This window comes from Sceloporus undulatus, chromosome 3, assembly GCF_019175285.1.
Source record: "Sceloporus undulatus isolate JIND9_A2432 ecotype Alabama chromosome 3, SceUnd_v1.1, whole genome shotgun sequence".
NCBI lineage: Eukaryota > Metazoa > Chordata > Lepidosauria > Squamata > Phrynosomatidae > Sceloporus > Sceloporus undulatus.
In genome coordinates this window covers 184943771-184964214 of record NC_056524.1, presented here as the reverse complement: position 1 = coordinate 184964214, position 20444 = coordinate 184943771, and the positions used below count along the sequence as shown (strand labels likewise).

The following is a 20444-nucleotide window of genomic DNA, read 5'->3' as shown; positions in this document are numbered from 1 at the left end:
TATATATATATATATATATATATATAATTAGTTAAATATTCCATATGTTCAGCTGAACTGTAGAACCTGAGCAGGAATCAGTCAATCATTGAAATGTCTGACAAATAAGTGAGTGACAAACAGAGCCAAATTGTTTTCTTAAATATTGAGGCTCCCACCTTCATCAGTAATACAAAGCTATTAAGGTTTCAAAATAGGCCTTTTGTTTCAAATTTCCCAATTATGTGTTAGTAATGAAGGTAAGGCTGAAACACTTAACAATATATCCATTTGTTTATCATATAGCTATATACACAAAATATATAAATGAAAAGTTTATTTATCACAGATATTTCTATTGTACCTTTTCTGGTGGCTAATATCAAGATTTCTTTTTATAAAAGCACAAATACAAAATGTAATGAAAGCACAGCAAGCAGATAGATAACACTAGACAAAATCAAAGTCTATCACAGAAGAAAAGAAACCCAGTAAAAGAAAACCAACAATGTACTAGGACCTATGTCTGCAGAAATGCACATTTGAAGCTAAAATAACCATACCATGGAGGAGAGTAGAATATACTGTTGTCCTGAGAGAATGCACTGAAACTAAGAAAGTCCTCACATCTTCCCTTGAATGATGGTTGGGTACAAAAGAAGACCTCTCCCAATGACCCTACACTGTAAGGAATACATACGATTCTACAGGAGAAGGTGATTGTTTAGCTATCTTGGTCTCAAGCTTGTTTAGAGTTGTAAAGGAAATAACCAACACCTGAAAACATATGCATAACTGCACGCAGTCAGGTGTGTGCATGTTAAGGCTGTGTTTACATGAGCCAGTGCAAATGATGACAGACGGAACAAATATCAAGTTGTTTAGGTTAAACATGAGGAGAAAAATGACTTCTTTCTGACAGCATTCCTAGAACTGAACAGTTCAATTGTGTATTCTGGACTCTCTCATTTATTTACTGCTTGTTGTATGTGACTATGAGTCTTGGGCACCTTCTCATCTAACTGCCTTTTCTCCTCCCTCATAAAATGAGGATACCTATTCTTTAATACCTGTCAGTGATGCAATTATTACCTGCTCACATGTTCTACCCTGAATATATCTGACATGAAACTGAATCAGGAGCAGCCTCGCTCAAACTCATTTGTTCATTTACTTAAACGTTTATGATCATCCCTCACTGTAACAGACACTGGAGGTAATATACAGCTGAAATAAAACAATTTTAAGTGTCCAAAATATCATAAAATCACAGGAACAAAACCTTCCCATCTCAGCTGGGAATGCTACTTTTGTTTGAATCCGTATGCCTCACCAATAATATCAAACCCTTTATTTCAGCCATCTCTATGAAGTGAGTCTCAGGAGTACTTACTTGAAATGTTGGGCACCATTTTGCCTGGTCCATACTAAAACAAACAATGAACCAGGAAGGTTCTCTATGTACAAAGAACATTAGAAAAAGTGTTTTTAAAAGAACTGTTATTTAATTATTTTTAATTGTATTTAATTTTTTTTAAACTTTTGTAAAACAAGTTTTTTAAGGTAAACTTTAATCTTATTTTTCTGTAAGCCTTCCTGGGTCCCATTCCAGGAGAATGGCTGGGTATAAATCAAATAAATAAATAAATATCTTCACAAATATAAACTATATTGGCATTGGTTAGACCTACATTAGTTGCAACCATTCCCACTGAAAGCAATAGATTAAAATAGGATAGACAACATGTGATTCTCACGATATTGTTGGACTACAGCTCCCACAATCCCTCACCACTATCTATGCTGGCTAGGCCTGATGGGAGTTGCAGTCCAACAACATCTGGAAAGTCACAAATCACCAATCCCAGGACTAGAACCTAGCCATAATATGAAAGTGGTATCTCTAGTTGTGACAATTTTTTGCTAACTTGTTTGCAGTTAGCATAGCCTGTTGACTGACATAGTTTACTGGGATTGTCATGTTGTATGCCATAGGAAGCAACACCAACTCTTGAACAAGGTATTCTGGATGATACAATAGGTCTCACAACTCCACTAGTCACTTATCATTTCCCCTCCACAACATAATATAATGTAATACATGTCAGTGATATATATCTGATTTTTCAGCCTACTGTTATTTTATTCAAAACTGGAGATTATTCTAAGCACCTTATCCTATTCTCCCCCCCCCATATTTCCCGCAGGTTTCCATGGGGATGAGAACAGCATTGTGACAGTCTAAGCAGCGCCTCTAGTGAGAAATAGCAAGTGGCATATTTGAAATGCTACTTACAAAATTTTAAATGCCCACAGGGTCCAATATGACTCCTGAGGGTTGGAGTGCTCTAAATGTGTCATGGGAAATAGACAAGAAAAAGTATTCCAGATGTATATACATTCACTGATCAGATAGGGATCTGTGTCAAATTAATTCCTCCTTCCTGCTGAACTGGTCATCTTGGTCTTTAGATAAATATAAATATTTGCTTGCATTTTTCAGCAGGAAAGAGTGCAGGTACTGTGACACAGAGCATTTGTTTCAAAGGATTATCTTATTCCAGTTACAAAGACCATGGCTTATATCCTAAAGCAACTTTGCTACAGCACTAGGCTGTGAGAACTTTTGACTTTCAAGACATCTTACACAATAACTCCTACAATTCCTTGTCATTGTCCACACTGGCTGTGGGTTTTGGGAGCTGACGTTCAAAACATCTGGAGGCCCAGATGCTTCTTTATGCTTCTGCTCCCTATTTTGGGGCACTCACTGTTCTAGTGGGACTGGATGGTTCCATCAAAATGAAACCTCATGATTTGAACCACCACTGCAGGATGAAACCCATTTAATACGATATATTGATATGATACAATACACACACATGCACATAGACAGACGCATAGAATGAATCTCCCTTCTTCAAACTGCTTCGGACCAGAAATGTTTGCAACTTTGGATTTTTAAACATTTATTTTGGAATATCTGTATTTACGTAAATGCATATAATGAGATATCTTGGAGATAGGATCCAAGTCTAAATATGAAATTCAGTTATGTTTCTTACATACCTTATGCACATAGCCGGAAGGTAATTTTATACAATAATTCTAATAAATATGTGCATGAAACAAAAATTTTGTACACCAAACGTTCAGGAAATAAATATGTCACTATCTCATCCACCCATGAAAAAAGCTTTGAATTTAGGAATATTTTGGATTTTGGAATTCAGAATTCCAGATAAGGAAGACTCAACCTGTATACAGAGAGAGAGAGATGAGGAGAGAGAGGAAAATTGTATCACATGGGCCAAATAGATAGATAATCTGTGCATCTGTATACACATATACATATATGCACATTTAACTCACTGGCAGCCTATGATGGAGCCAGGGTGGGATGTAGGGGTGTCATCCTGTCACAACAACTGGTCTTATAACTAAACTCCCCTCTTTGACTGAAGAACTATATGACTCCCCATTAATCTCTCATCCAGGCAGTTTGAGGGCAAGACTTGCTTAAGGGCATCATATGACTTCAAAACATAGTGCAGCAGCTCTGTATTTTGTTAGCATTTCTTTTCATTTCTCTACACTGTCGTGAGTCCCAAGGTTGTGAGAGAGCAGTAGTGGCAATAGCTGCTGGTGCTGCTCTTCTCCTCCCCTCCTCCTCCTTCTCATTATTATATTAGTAGTAGAACAGTAGTTTTTTCTATCCACTGGGGTTTGGTTTCTGGATCTGCCAGGGATACCAAAACCCACTGATGTTCATGTTCCATTATATACAATGGTGCAGTAAAATGGTATCCCTTTTATAAAATGGCAAAATAAAGCTTTGATTTCTGGTTGTTGTTTTTTAAATATTTTCAAGCCATGAATGGTTGAATCTTTAGATGCATAATCTGTAAATACAGAGAGTATACCGTAATACTATTATCCTGGTTGCACAGTCTACCAGGTCATATTGACTGGATCACAGACTACTCAGGTTCATGAATCTAGGAATCAGTGGGAAATGGTTAGGTAACTTGATATGTATCTAGTCGTATCACCATTGTCAGTAATATTAGTACTGACATCTGGAGTCACCAGTTCCAGGTAGCACTGGTTTTATTTATTTGTTCGTTATGATTAGTTCCCTCAGGTACTCTTACTCACAGTCTATGGCATGTGAAGACGATCTGGGGAAAAGTAACAGGGTCTCTTTTTTCAGGGTGGGTTTGAGGTACCCTCCAAAGTACTGAGAATCTCTTTTGCTGTTTCAGAGAGTCTCTTAAAGCACAGCTTGAAATGACAATCTGACTTTTCATGTTCTTCAGTTTTTCTTGCATGTGTCGGAGAGCTTGGTAAAGAAAAAGTGCCCATTTCTCCCATCCAGCTCAAATAAGGCATTCCTCCTACATCTAACCTTCCTGTACTGGATGGATAATTCAGAGAACGGAAGAGGTTGCTTTGTGCAGGAGCATCAAAATTGGTACCTGGATAAATAACCAGGATACCTGTAATTGCCTGAGAACTGAGTTTGTAGACTCCAGTTGCAATCACTATAGGGAAGCAGAAGCCCACCCTCACCTCCAAATAATTCAGACTGGTATACAGAGAGAAGGAAGAGTATATCTCACACTATTTGCAAGCCAAGAAACAATTTAGACTGTTTAAGAACCTATGGATTGTAACATCTGTTTTTCTACTGAAATTGAGGACAGTATGTCCCTAAATGTTTAAAGATTTATCTTCCATGAGACAGTATAATAAAACATTTTGTGAAATGGAAGCACTTTAAAAAAAACCAGTTGTATCTCTGTGAATCAACTTGTACAATATTTCAAAGAAAAGCACAAACAGAGTACAGATAAAAACTAAAATGAATTTATGTTTAGATAAAATACCTATGAGTTACAAAGAAGATAGACATTGCATAACAGATGTACAGTATTCAGACTTTTTGATTCAGAGAGAGGAAGAAAAAGAGAGGAAGATTGAGAGAGAAAGATGAGAATCTTATGCAGAACATATCTTGAGTGAACTGGAGCATTTCAATGAACTGCTGCTTTAGAGCAATTCAAAGGTTAAATTGGGGACTTGCAAAAGATTTTTTTAAAATGCACAACATAATCAAAGGTAGCACTAGGATGTATATTAGTCAAGGAGCAGGTGTCTCATCCCTACTTTATAATCAATTCTGATTAATTTCAACAGCAAATATAAATAATACAAAGTAAAACAAAGAGCAAACCCAGCCAATTCTTCATTAAGGAGACTGGGAAGGATGCTTTAACCCTTTCATCCCCTGCAATGCAGACAATGTGGTCCTTTACCCCTCGTTGGCTGACCGACAGCATATTGTTATATAAGAAATATCTGGTTCTCACAAACAGATTCTCCCTGCATAGTCTCTCTCTGTTAACTCGACTGTGTTTTGTTCACATCCCCCAATGCATTTTTTCATGTTCAAAACAATTTCTCACTTGCTATGAAGAACTGGAGTGGACTGGTTAACTCTATGTACGCAACAGTCTACAAGAGAAGAGAATTGTGTTTGAAGGCATGCCACTCCTGTTCATATGGAGGCTCTCCACATGAGCAAGGATCTGGGAAAAGCAAGAAGCATGGAAAGCCTTGCCATGAACAAGAATCTTTAATGAGCAATTTTCCATGAATGTGATGATGAAAAGGGCAGGGCTAGGCAATCACTTCTTACCATATTATGAAAAGTGTGGTGAATAATATCCAAATGGGGCTGGGATTCCTATTCTAATTCTTCTCACACATTCTGAAGTACTACTGGCTTAGGTCTCACAGAGTCCTAAATTTCACAGAGTAAATGTCTGGCTGGTTATCAATTGAGAGGAACTAAATTACACTTCACAGTAAATGGGGTAAGGAAGGGCTGACTCTTATGGGCAAGGGGCAAGGAGAACTTTATTTGGCCTGGTTTGAAGAACAGAGAAACTAACTTGGAGTTAAGGTCTGATAATACACGTGAGAACAAAGCAGTCTGGTCAACACAATTCAAGAAGGTCATTGACAAAGTGGAGTGCATTCAGAGCAGGCTGATCAAAATGGTGAAAAGTCTGGAAACCATGCCCTATGAGGAATGGTTTAGGGAGCTGGGCATACTTATCCTGGAGAAGAGAAGGTTAAGGGGTGACATAACAGACAAGTTTAAATATTTAGAGGAATGCCATATCAAGGATGGAATAAGCTTGTTTTCTGCTGCTCCCAAGAGTAGGGAGATTATCACAGGAGGTAAGGAGGGATTTCTCCTGTCCTTATCCCATCCTTATAACATCCGCGCTTATACCAACAGTGGCTCTGTCATTGTATTAACACAAGTTTCTGTTAATACAAACTGACGAGGCCATGCCACTTCAGGGGCAGGAGAAGGAAGGGATAAGTGTGATGTCATCTGAATATCTTATCGTGATCACTCAATAAGACCGTGTCACAGACGCGATAATAACAATGTTGTATGATAATCTTTGCACAATCACACAGGAAGGACAAGTCAAGGACCTCCGGTCCCCTGTGTGATATTCTCCTAGGACATGGAGCAATGAATTCAAGCTGCAAGAAAAGAGATTCCACCAAAACATTAGGAAGAACATTGTGATTGTAAGAGCTGTTTGACAGTGAAACACACTACCTCGGAGAGGTTTACTCCTTCTTTGGAGGGTTATAAACAGAGGCTGGAGTGCTTTGATTATGTATTGCTGCATGGCAGGGGGGTTGGATTGGATGGCTCTTGTGGTCTCTTTCAGTTCTGCGATTCTATTAGTTTGTTTTTTCCTTTTGCAGACAGGCCAGTGGTGGGACTTAGCCTGACCCTTCCTCTCACCTTTTATGCCTCCCATCTCCCACAAAGAGAGTAAAGCAAACTTTTAAACCAGCTAGAAAGATGTCCTATCAACAGGCCTTATCTTCATATACTGAATGTGGTTTCTACAAGAACAGATTGAAATACTACTTTTGTGTATTTATTCACTGTGGTTTTAATACCTACCTTACTTTTTTAAAAAGACACACTCTTGCAATTTATAGTCTGTTTAGCAATTTGCCAAACCTTGTAACCACTTCCAACAGCCTGAAGGCCTCCAAATGAATTTCATTAAAACTCCCATCATCCTAATTAGCCATGCTGACAGGCAATGAGGGATGTAGTCCAATACATTTGGAGACCGCCTGGTTCAGGGAGGCTACCCTATCATGTTTCTTTGCCTAGCTATTTATTTTTTAAAAATAATATGATTTTACTTATCTGGTCATAACAAGATTGCATGTTTCATAATATTATCTTTCTCTCACAAAATGTAAAGTATTAATTGATGTTTTATTTAAGGAAGTCCCCAAAATGTCTTAAGGGTCTCCATAGCAACCATGCTGTGCCAGTAAACAGGAGCAAGCCAGAACAATGCTGTAATTGCTTTCTGGATAGACTAACAAGCAATTTTTACAAAATTAAAATAGGCAATACTAAAAATATATCCCAGTGACATGTTAATACCCTTAACATTTGAAAGCTTAAAAGAACTATGCATGACAATTTTTTCCTCCCTGTCCTCTCCTTTAGAAAACTATAATCTACTTCCTGGCAGTACTTCCTCATTTGAAAAGGTGGGTTTTTATCATTTAAAAGTGCATTTTTAATACATAGAAAAGTTTGCGTCTGATTGAATTGCTTGGAAATATCATAGCTCTAGTAGTTCTTTTATATTCAGGACAGATTACAGAATGAATTGAGGTCTACATAAGTTTCATATTTATTAAAATGTTCCAAGAGAAGTGGAATTCTAACTGAAGAAAGAATGTTGCATATTTATTAAAATGATGCCCATTTTTGAAGCAACAGCAGCAGTAACAAAACTGTTTCTACAACTGGAGCACAACACATGTTAATCATTTGTCAGTGTTAATTATTTTGAATGTCTCCTTGAAAACCTGTTAGCCAGTTTTTAACAGCTCCATCTTAATGTAAACATGCTATGTCTAGTGTCTTCAGCTGGCTACAACAAAACAAGCAGCAGTGACTTCACTGCGTATTCTTATTTGTGCATATAACATTAATATTTATTAACAAAGATTTACAGCAATCTTGTCTGAACCTGCCTTCTCTAACTTGACACCTTCTTGATGACAGACTACAACTTCCATCATCCTTGATCACTGTCCATAATTCCTATTGCTGATGGGAGTTCAAATTCAAAACAGTTTAAGGTCATTACAGTGAAGAAGGCTGATTTGGATCTCCTCTTTTGCTGAAGGTTCAGTGTAAGCAACATTTCTTTCTCTAATTTAAGGATGGGGAAATTTAACTCTCTAAAGACTATAACTTCCATCATCTCCAATCATTTGGCTATGCTGGCTAGGACTGATTGCAGCTGCAGTTCAATCATATTCAGAGAGTCACTTTTTTCCCGATCCCTGCTCTAAGTCATTCTTCATTTTGAATTCCATTTCACTTGTTCCCATTTTGAACTGGCTAGATTACCGCACTACACTCTTATAATACTGCTGCCTCCTATTGCATTCTGGGATTTGCAGTTTAGGGAAAGGCATTTAGAATTCTCTGTCAGAAATCTTTTAAGCCTCACTGAACTACAAAACTCAGAATGCAACAGGAGGCAGCCAGAGCAGTAAAAGTGGAATAGCAGCACTTATAAGAGTGTAGGCCCCACCTGGAATACTGTGTCCAGTTCTGGGCACAAAGGACATTGAGAAACTGGGTGTGTCCAAAGGAGGGCAACTAAAATGGTGAAGGCCTGGAAACCATGTCCTGAGGAACGACTTAGGGAGCTGGGGAGTTTAGCCTGGAGAAGAGAAGGTTAAGAGGTGATATGATAGCCCTGTTTAAATATTTGGATGTCATATTATGGAGGGAAAAGCTTGTTTTTCGGCTGCTCCAGAGAAACAGGACCCAGAGCAATGGATGCAAGCTGCAGGAAAAGAGATTGCACTTCAACATTATGAGGAACTTCCTGACAGTAAGGGCTGTTTGACAGTGGAACACACTCCCTCAGAGAGTGGTGGAGTCTCTTTCTTTGGAGGTCTTTAAACAGAGGCTGGATGGCCATCTGTCAGGGATGCTTTGATTGAGAGTTCCTGCATGGCAGGGGGTTGGACTGGATGGCCCTTGTGGTCTCTTCCAACTCTATGATTCTATGATTCTAGTATGGTAATGTGGTGAGATATCAGCTTTAAACAATTTTCATGTTCTTTGGATGCTTAAGGCCCTTTCCACAGTTGGTTGAAAGAAGAGTTATACTTTTGGTTCTGTATGTATTATATTTTGTATCATTACATTCTGTATATATAGCATTTTCCATTAAGATGATACTCTTCCAACCAAAATTTCATTCAGTACAATGAAGCTTGTTGCTTAGAAAGTATATATATGATAACTGTAGTCTTTAAACAGCTAAGCAAAAATTTCATCTTTAAAATTTAAACTGAAAGTTGTGGTCCATAGACCAGTGCCAGTCCCTGAGCCCCCAGCTGCCACTCCCTGGAGAGTATTTGGAAAGATAGAAACAACTGTAATCAAAAATATGGTATGGGCCTACCTTTTTCTCATTAACTTTTAAAAAGTTATTATTGCACATGAGTAAAACTGGAAATGATTTGTTTGAGAAAAAAACTAAAAATGAGGAGTTATTACTGGTACTTTGCAGCCTGGGGAGCCCAAATACAATTCCCAGAAACCCTAAACAGCCAGGTTCAGTGGTCATGCTTGCTAGAAGATTCTGAAACTGTAGTCAAAAATTGACTTTTAAAGTGTTGGTGGGGATTGTCAAAACCACTCATTAGTTCAGAAGAATAGAAACCAAAGCAGGAGGGGTAGATTAAGGACCTGGGATAGTAGGCACTGAGGAATCCAAGGAGTCACCAGAGATTTGTGGAGCCTTTTCACACTGTGCAGTTATAGCACTATAACTCCACTTTAACTGCCATGGCTTTATCTTATGGAATCCTGGTGCATACAGTCTGGGGAAGTACTAAATCTTTTTGGCCGTGAATACTAAATACCCCTTCCCAAACTGCAAATCCCAGGATTCCACAGGATGGAACCATGGCCATTAGATTCGAATCACAGAACAACAGCCATGTAGTGTGAAAGGGCCCCAGAGTTTCAGCCTCACCTTTGCTCAGTAGCACGTAAGAACCTTAGGGGAGATGGGGGCTGCCAGGGCTTACATTTTTGCTATTGGTGACCAGACAGCTTAAGGACTGAGGGTTAACAAAAACTGTCATCTGCTGCAGCCAAGTTGAACCTGTTCCACAGTCCCAGCAAACCAAGGCCTCTGCCTCTTCTGCTCACTCTCGCTCTCGCTCTCGCTCTCTCCCTAAAGCTTAAAGTCCACAACATTTTGCCAGTCCACACTAGACTGGCTGGCCACAGCATTTGCAAGCTGAAAAACAAAAGCAAATCAGTTATTGAAGAAAGCTGGTGGACAGCTCAAAACACATTAGTATATATTGGTTTGTCAGAGACATCATCTAGATGACAATTCCCAGAATCTATGGCCATGGCCATGCTGGCTAGGAGATTCTGGGAGCTTATGTCCCAAAGAGTAACTTTTCCAAGCTCTGGTCAAGAGAAACAGGATGTGTAGACACAACATGAGTTTCTTCTTAGCTGAATGCAGCTTTGAATCCAAAGCTTTGAAATATTAATTTTCTATTAAACTTCTTTCCTTGTAAATGAGGGTGCAATTGCCACCCCCTGAAAAAAAGCCTAATTCCAATATCTGTAGTTAAAACACATGGTGCTGTCAAATCAAAGAAAAACCATTTCTCTGTGTGGGGAAATGCAACCCTAAAGGAAATAAAAATAGAAAATGCCTTCCCATCCATGCAGCCTGATTATACAACATAAGTTACAGCATGGTAAACTGGTGGCATCAAAAATAGAAACACATGGTCTGTGCACTTAAACTGATCCTTCTGCTTTAAACCTGCTTGCATCATTAGAGCTATGTAAATTTGGGGGAACAGTTCCAAGTCATATTGACATTTTTTCTTCTATATTTCTCTTCTCTCATTTAGATAAAGATGTCCCTGTGCTCTTAGTGAAGTAAGACACCCATATGCTAAACTCTACTTTCTGACTAATCAAACAGGACAATTTTCCAGATGAATCTTATGAACAAATTTAAAAAAAACCATGTTTCATGATTCACTTAACATGAAGGGTCACCTGTGCTTGCCCTTAAATCTCATGCAGTCATTCAGTCAGACTGAATGTAGCTTTCTTACTAAGACTGGGAATTATACTCATCTCTCTCTAATTCTCTATTTGTTCTTGTATTTTGGAATGACATACAGAACACCAAAAGGATATGAAGTTTTAAAAAAATTGCAGTAAGTCATTCTGTTTTGTCTGTTCAAAAGTGTTGTAATAGCCACCCTCAAATCTACTCCACTGTATGGAGAGTGGGGGTGTAATCAAGCAGGATTACTAGTGCAAAAATTCCTTCCTCAAAGTTTTAATTTCTGCTGTTTTTAAAGTTGAAACAACAGCTGACCTCCCTTTGAAACAGCAGAATGGAATTTAATTACTGTCACCATATATATATATATATATATATATACACCAGAAGTATATGTAATAACCTAGAATCATAGAATAATAGAGTTGGAAGAGACCCCCTGCCATGCAGGAATCCAAATCAAATCATCTTCGACAGATGGCCATCTAGCCTCTGTTTAAAGACCTCCAATGAAGGAGACTACACTACACTCCGAGGGAGTTTGTTCCACTGTCGGACAGCCCTTACTGTCAGGAAGTTCCTCCTAATGTTGAGGTAGAATTTCTTTTCTTGTAGCTTGCATCCATTGCTCCGGGTCCTAGTCTCTGGACCAAGTAAAAACAAGTCAGCTCCCTCCTCAGTATGACATCCCTTCAAGTATTTAAACAGGGCTATCATATCACCTCTTAACCTTCTCTTCTTCAGGCTAAAGTCGTTCCTCATAGGACATGGTTTCTAGACCTTTCACCATTTTACTTGCCCTCCTTTGGACACATTCCAGTTTTTCAACATCCTTTTTGAATTGTGGTGCCCAGAACTGGACACAATATTCCAGGTGGGGCCTGACCAAAGCAGAATAGAGTGGCACTATTACTTCCCTTGATCTACTGATGCAGCCTAAAATTGCATTGGCCTTTTTAGCTGCCGAATCACACTGTTCATTCATGTTCAGCTTGTGGTCTACTTGGACTCCCAGATCCCTTTCACACATAGTCTCATTCAGCCATGTGTCTCCCATCCTATATCTGTGCATTTTATTTTTCCACCCTAAGTGCAGTACCTTGCATTTCTCCCTGTTGAAGTTCATTTTGTTAGCTGTGGCCCAACTTTCTAGTTTATTCAGGTCATCTTGAATGTTGATCCTGTCCTCTGGAGTGTTAGCTACTCCTCCTAATTTGGTGTCATCTGCAAATTTGATAAGAATGCTTCCAATTCTGTTATCCAAGTCATTGATAAAGATGTTGAATTGCACTGGGCCCAGGACAGAACCCTGTGGGACCCCACTGGTAACTTCTCTCCAAGATGAAAAGGAGCCATTGTTGAGCACCCTTTGCGTTCGGTCAGTCAACCAATTACAAATCCATGTAACAGTTGCCTTGTCTATCCCACATTTTATAAGCTTGTTAACAAGAATGTCATGGGAAACTTTGTCAAAAGCCTTACTGAAATCAAGATATACGATATCCACAGCATTCCCTCCATCTACCAAGCTAGTAATTTGTCTGGCATGACTTCTTTCTCTGAAACCCGTGTTGACTTTTTGTGATTATGGCATTGCCTTCTAGATGTTCACAGACTCTCTTTTTAATGATCTGCTCTAGAATCTTTCCTGGTATCGATGTCAGACTAACTGGATGATAATTGTTTGGATCCTCTTTTTTCCCCTTTTTGAAGATGGGGACAACGTTTGCCCTCCTCCAGTCTGCTGGGACTTCTCATCTTCTCCAGGAGTTCTCAAAGATCATTGCCAATGGCTGGTCCTTTCCAGATACTAGGCAGGGCTGTGGAACATATGGCCCATTTGTTGATTCCAGTTCCCATTAGTCCCACCTAGCCTAGCCATCAAGGGATCATGAGAATAGATAGCTCATTAACATCCAGAGGGCTGCACAGACTTCAGCCCCGCCAAAGGCCCTGTCTGCACTGGAGTGGGACAGCCCAGATTATCCTGTTGTTGTTGTTGTTATATTTTATTTATAAAGCTCTGTAAATTTGCACATATCCTAGCCCCAGAGCTACCCTAACCTTCAACTCTTTTGAAGCCAGGCAGCTGACTGTACACACATCCCACTGAGCCACCTAATGCATCTGCCTCCACTACAGGTCACTTTGCTCTGAGGTCAGAATGAGACACCCAGTTACAGGACACATGTGTGGTCAGCTGTCTGGCTTCAGAACAGAGGATTCCAGATCTTCTGGAAAGATCTGGAACAAACATAGACTTTTAAAAAGTCCACAATAAGAGGGGTAAAACCTGGCTCTGGTGCTGAATAGACCAGTCATCATCCAGTCTGCTTATATCAGAATGAAGCTTTGAGCTGTGTGTCATCCAGTCCCCCCACTGATGGAAAGGGGACAGGCTGTTGCATATGAAATATATGGCTCAACCAATGTTATTGGACTGCAACTCCCACCAGACATACCTGGCATACCCAGCAGTGACTGATTATGGGAACTGTCCTCCTTGCCTAAGAAAATCTTATGAAATTCATTGGGTCCCCATAAGTCAACAGGAAACTTGAAGGCACATCTACACACACAATATGCAACAGCTGCAGAGCCACACTTTTCTCACCCCTGAAGCATGGTATGCCATTTTTAGTGCATTTCTGTCCCAGTGTGTCAACAGAATGGATTGTCACAAAGGTTTCCAGGGTATAAGAAATTAATATTTCTGAAGATACGTCACATTGCAGACAAAGAAGACTCATGAAAAGTGTGTTATACCCCATCACCAGGTTGGAGACTTGCTCGGCTGTTAATTTTCACTCCAGGAACCTATCTTCAGCAACACTGGAAACAAGCTTCAAATTAAGAAGATGGGTTCTAGCTCTCTAAGTTCACTATTAACCTTCATTTAATAAGACTAGTAGGAAAAGAAAATCCATAAGCAAAGATCTGATCAAGTTCGTACCATATACAAAAACCTGAGAGCAATATAGCATGCAAAGCTTCTGCATTTTTTCCTCTGACAAAACAAAACTGATCTTTATGCCTTCCCAGGATTTTATTTTATTTTTATTTTACTTTACTACCATCAAACAGGACAAGGAGTTAAGTATTTCCTCCACTTTTTTGGTGCATGGATGTACTAACATCATACATCAGATATTATCAGTTCTGGACCACTTTTATTGCCATGGTTCTGTCCTAAGAAATTTTGGCATATGTAGTTTGGTGAGGCACTTAGCATCCTCTGCTAAAGAACTTTAGTCCAATCCACTGGACTAAAATTCCCAAGGTACCCTGAAATGATAGGAACTGAAGATTAAATCAGTCTAATTCTATAGTGTAAGCAGTCACTCAGGGGTATGGATTCAAGCTCTCTAGCAGAGAATTCTAAGTATTAAGTCCCAGAACTGTTTATACAACTGTGTACAGATATGCCCGAAGTTTGCAGGCATGTATATTACAGGAGAGACCCAAGATTAGTAAAAAGGCAGCCTGCACACAGAAGGTCTCAGGTTTCAGTCCTTGATATTTCTACGGCTGCATCCGTATTGCAGAAATAAGCCAGTTTGACACCACTTTAACTCTCACAGCTCACTGCTATGGAATTCTGGAGTTTGTGGTTTTCTGAGATATTTAGTCTTCTCTGTCAGAGAGCTCTGTTGCCACAACAAACTACAGTTCTCAGAATTCCACAGAACTGAGTCATAGCAGTTACAGTGGTGTCAAACTGGATTATTTTTGCAGTGTAGAGGCAGCCTAAGTAAGGCTATGAAAGACCCCTGTCTAAGATACACTTCCAGTTAATGTCGACATCGGTCCAAAATACCCTGCAGAAATAATTCAGTTTGAGTCCACTTTAACTGCCCTGGCTCAGTGCTAGGGAATCCTGGGAGCTGTAGTTTATTGTGGCACCAGAGCTTTCTGACAGATAATGCTCAATGTCTCACAAAACTATAGTTCCCACAATTCCTTAGCATACAGCCAGGGCAGTTAAAGCAGTCTCAAACAGGATTATTTCTGCAGTGTGTTTTGGACCAACGTTAAACAGACCAGTATCTAACTTGGCAAAAAGTACCTTATATGGAAAATAGTAATCTGAATTAATGTTAACTACTGAGAGTGCACAACTAGTGGAACAAAAATCTAGTTCCAGAGTTATGCAAATCAAATACAACAGTTGAAACTTATGCATATAGTTCCATGTTTCTATGTAAGCTGAGATCTATGCTTGCAACTTAGTTCTAGACATTAAATGAGTAAACACTAAGACTCCTAGAACAACCTCACAGTGGATTCCCCACAGTGGATCATCTGTGTCAGGAAAGGAGAAGGAGGACTAAGGACAGGGAATGGGAACATGAGAGGTAGAGAAACACACACAGCTAAAAAGATTCATAGGCCTGTTACAGACTGCCAAAATAAACCTGCTTCGAGTCTCTTTGGAGGTATGCTATTTAAATGATGCATGGGTCCTAAGAGTCCGGAGGTCGTCACGCCAAAGCCACACTCCATTCCTAAGCACTGGAGTGCAACTTTGGTGCAGCTTCCGGATTCTTAGGGTGCATGCATCATTTAAATAGCATACCTCCAAAGAGACCCGAAGCAGCTTTATTTTAGCAGTCTGTAACAGGCCTTAATTAGCAGAAAAGTTTTGCTTAGAGATTTCTGAGTGTTAAAATTATCAGGAAAGAAGTTCAAACAAAATCTGTTGAAGAAACCAAAAAACCCAAACACCCAAAATCTTATACACACACCCTTCTTCTCCAGTTTCTTTTACAACATTTCTTGTTATTGTCAAGTCAGCTTCAGCCTATAAAGATGCTACAAATGAGAGACTTCCATGATCATTAATAGTCCTGCTCAGGTCTTGCAGGCTCAGGGACATGGCTTCCCTTATCAAGTCAATCCATCTGTGATGTGGTCTTCCTCTTTTTATACATTTTCAACATTTTAAATTTGCTATTTTTGGAAGCTGCCTTGGTTCTCACTTTGGAAGAAAGGTGGCATGTAAATGAAGTAAATAAATAAATAATACTGCTTTCTACTTTATCAAGCATTATCATATTTGCCAATGAGTTATATTGTTTCATGATATATCCAAAGTATGATTTATTTTGATGGTGATGGTGGTGTGTGTCTTAAAGTAATTTCCGACTTATGGCGACCCTAAAGCAAATATTTTTATTTATTTAGAGTATTTATACCCCACTCTTCAGCCATAAAGGCTCTCAGAGAGTCTTATCATTATCATTATCATTATTATTAATTAGATGGTTCCCTGCCCTCAAGCTTATAATCTAAAAAGACACGACACAAAAGGAGAAGGGAATGGCGGTGGGGAAGGAGATCAGGTCCAGCAGTTCTTCCCCTCTCCCTCTGAGGCCTGGACTGGAGGGAAGGCCCTGCTTCTTAATCTAGGCCAGTCCCGATGGAGCTGGGCCTGCATCATTCCCTCCAAGGACAGATGGCACCAGATGGACTGGAGGGAGGGCTCTGCTTCTTAAGTTATAGATGGTCAGTTCCAGAAGGTGTAATTTTCTGGTATAGTCAAAAAAGACTGGTGATAAAAACACCCATAGAAGCAAAAGAATTCAGTGAATTCCTTCAGCTCCATTCTGACCTCCTCCAAGTCTCTTCAGATGAAGGAAGGAAGGAAGGAAGGAAGGAAGGAAGGAAGGAAGGAAGGGGAGATCCTTGAAGCCCCTTCTCTCCTGAAGGCTCCCCTAGAAGGCCTTCATAATACATGAGGATTTTCTTGGCAAGATTTGTTCAGAGAAGGTTTGCCATTGCCTTCCCCTGATGCTGACAGCATGTGATTTACCTAAGCTCACCCAGTGAGTTTCACGGCCAAACTGGGAACTGAACCCTGACCTCCAGAGTTGCAGTGCAAAACTCAAACCACTACGCCAGGTTGGCTCACCCAAAGTATAACAGGCTCAGTTTAACCATGTTGGCTTCTAGGCAGCTACAGGAACTATGAAATGTAATATGGTTCATTAAGCCATTTTCAGAAACTTACTGACAGTTCTATAATGAAGAGTCTTCATCATAAAATGACCAACAAAGGGTACGTGTTGTTTTATAACCCTTTTTTAAAAACCAAGCACAGTAAATCTATATTCATCTTTGAAAATACTTTTGCCAGCTTTGTTGATTTCAAAATGATAGAAGGTCAGTATTTTAAGGCTTATTTGTCATCTTCAAATACTAATGGTTTGTGTAGAGGTTCATTCTTCTTAGATATTTTATACGTCCGCTTGCATGCCAACCTGTCATTGAGTTGGCTCCTGCATGGCACTGGTGATTTATGGTGGCCATTCTCTCAGGAAATCACAGGAAATAGCTGAACTAAGAGTACAATATAGGCGATCATCAGGATGCCTCCTCTGTGCGTTTGTGTGTCTGGCTTCAAGTCACCTGTTGACTTATGGCAACCCCATGAATTCCATAGGGTTTTCTTAGGCAAGGAATACTCAGGGGTGGCTTTGCCAGTTCCCTCCTCTGAAATGCTCATTCATAATGTTGTAGGGGAGACAGATATTACCAGTGTTGTATAAATAAACCCAGCAGTGACTTGTAACATGCTCACCGTGCATGTTTCTTTATGAGTTCAGACAAAGTTACTCCAAAGTGAATGTGCATCTCTCCAGTTATTCAAGCAAGCCTGAAAAGCCATGTATAGAGATTATCACTAGGCAGAAACAACACACTCCTCAGTGTGTAAGACAAACTCAGGCTATAGTAGAATTTGGGTTCACTTGTCTAAGGTGATGAAGACAGGGAAGTATACACTCCGTACAGCCATAACACCCATTACCAAAAGTAGTCTATACCACCAAAATCCCATTATCAAATGAGGTCAATATAGCCCAATCCCCACTCCCAAGCCTTCACAGCTCTTCCGCCAACATCTTTTCTAATCCCCTACTATTAACATCTGCAGATGCCTAAACCCATTAGCCCCGGATGGTTTTATTCTGCACCAGTCAAATCCAAGAAAACGTAACCAGGATTTGGGACGGAGAGGGATGGATCGAACCATCTTTGGTTTAGACAGACCACCATCTGACAGGCATCTAAGTTTCCCAAAGAAAAGTTGTGCAAAGTGTAGGTTTGCCCCTCTAAGGAAACTTACAAGGGGAGGAACACATCAGCTGATGAGTCTATAATCATGTCAAGGGCTGCATCCACACTGCAGAAATAAGCCAGGTTGACACCACTTTAAAACCATGGGGCAATACTATGAAATGCTGGGATTTGTAGTTTGTTGTGGCACCAGCGTTCTCTGACAGAGCAGGCTCGACGCCTCACAAAACTACGCTTCCCAGAATTCCATAGCACTGAACCGTGGCAGTTAAAAGTGGCGTCCGTCAAACTGGGTTATTTCTGCAGTGTGGATGCAACCATGGAGAGTTTTATACTTTTAGTTATACTTACTTTTTTGTGTGGTCTGCTGTGTTTTAAGCCAATTGGTTTTAAGTGTGTGTGTGTGTGTGTGTATATATATATATATTAAAGTTTTGAACTAGTTGTGTGAGCCGCCTTGGGTCCCTTTCTGGGAGGGAAGGCGGCATAGAAAAGAAGTGAAAGAAAAGCGTGGGGAAAGAAGGCTCTTCTGGCCCCTTCCGAGGAGGCCAGGAATCTCAATCCCGACTTGCCTCCTTCTCAGCCACAGAGCCCCTCTTTGCCTCCCCAGCTCTGCAGAAACAATCCGGTTTGGCACCGCTTTAACTGCCCTGGCTGAAGGCTATGGAATTCTGGGAGCCGGGGCAGTCCAAGCGGTGTGCGGCTGCTGTCCACTCACCATCCTCCTTCTCGTCGAAGACGGGTCTCTTGGAAGAGGAGGAGAAGGAGGTGCTGGCGCCCATCCTCTTCTTCCACTTGCTCCAGTGAAACATTGGTCCGGGAGGCGAGATGGCATGCCCCCCGAGTCCCGGGCTTGGGCTCCTTTCTCGGCCAGGAGGCGGCGGCGGGGAAAGGAGGGAGGCAGGCAGCCCCTCCGGAGGAAGGAGCTGAGGGGCTCTGCCTCGCCTTACTGCCCCCCTCCCTCGCTCTTGTCGGCAAGGCAAGGCAAGGCAGACACACCAGCAGGGCACCCCAGGAGGAGGAGGAGGAGAAGGAAGAGAAAAGAGGAGGAGACAGAGGAGAGAAAGAGAAGAAAGGGAGAGAAGCGCAAGGGGAGAGGAGAGGAGGAAAGGAGGAGAAAGAAGAAGAAGAGGAGGAGGAGGGAAAGAGGGGGAAAAGCAGAAAAGGAGGAGGAGGAGAGGAGGAAGAAGAGGAGGAGAGGAGGAGGAGGAGGAAGACAAGAGGCCAGCAACTGCGAAGGGACTCCCTCAGTCCTTGCCTGGCTCTCCCTTTGCCGCCCCTGTCTTTCCCTTCAGCGTCGAAGGAGAACAATGCCGCCGCCGCCAGGCGCCCTGCTTCCTTGGAGCATCCCTCTCCTCCTCCTCCTCCAAAGCAGAAAGGGAAGCCCCGCTGGCCAGGCCAGTCCCAGGCGGAGCGGTCCCCAAAGGCACTCTTCTCCCTCTCCTCCTCCTCCTCCTTCTTCTCCTGCTCTTTCCCTTTCTCTCTCTTGGGGAGAAGGAGGCTCGGCCAGACTCCGGCGCCAGGGGCGCTGCCTGGGTGGGTCGCTAGGCGGCGCTGGAGGGGCGCCTACCTGGGACTGGTTCTTCCCTTTCCCCTTCTTCTGTGCTCATCCAGAGGCTGCTTTGGGGAGAGGGCTTGGGGCCTCTTTTTCAGAGCTTCCTCCAAATAGTCTTCTTGGAAGCCAAAGGGGAGAAGAGGCTCCAAGATCTCTCCCCTCCTGGACACCAAAACCAGGGAATACTCAAATCCCATTAAATACAAGAGTCCAGTCAAATGGTGCCACTGCCCCTTATATAAAAGGGCAAAAGGCAAGGTTTGGGGTTATTGTGCAGTTTTTTGGACTTTATAGATATGTCAATAAACCTGGAAGCGAGACTTTCAAACCAGGGATGGTTGAATAAAGAATCCATGGATGAAGAATCCATGGATTTGGAGGGCCAGGTGTAGCTAATGGAACCAAGGGTGACTAATGATTTGCCCAGGTGACAATGATCTTTCTGAATGGCCAGACAAATACAGTGTGATGGCAGGGGAAACCAAAGCAGAGTTGGCTTCAGCATCTGGCATTCTTAGACAGCCCCAGAGGCTCCTGTCTTGACCAGGCCCACAACTGCTGCCTACCCTTTCCTGGAGAAGTAGAAGAAGCAGAACTCAAGGAGCATACAATTAAATCTGCAAAAG

The 20444-nt window shown here is 41.1% G+C and overlaps 1 protein-coding gene across 1 annotated transcript in view; it reads right to left on the bottom strand.

Moving 5' to 3' along the window:
- The window catches only part of STK32C (serine/threonine kinase 32C), a 249608-nt gene extending 230312 nt beyond the window's left edge, over positions 1–19296 (bottom strand). The window contains exon 1 of the mRNA XM_042460811.1: positions 18982–19296. Within this exon, the coding sequence (XP_042316745.1) occupies positions 18982–19075 (94 nt within the window). The 5' untranslated portion in view covers positions 19076–19296. The remainder of the gene's footprint in view (positions 1–18981) is intronic.
- Positions 19297–20444: the final 1148 nt, after the last annotated feature.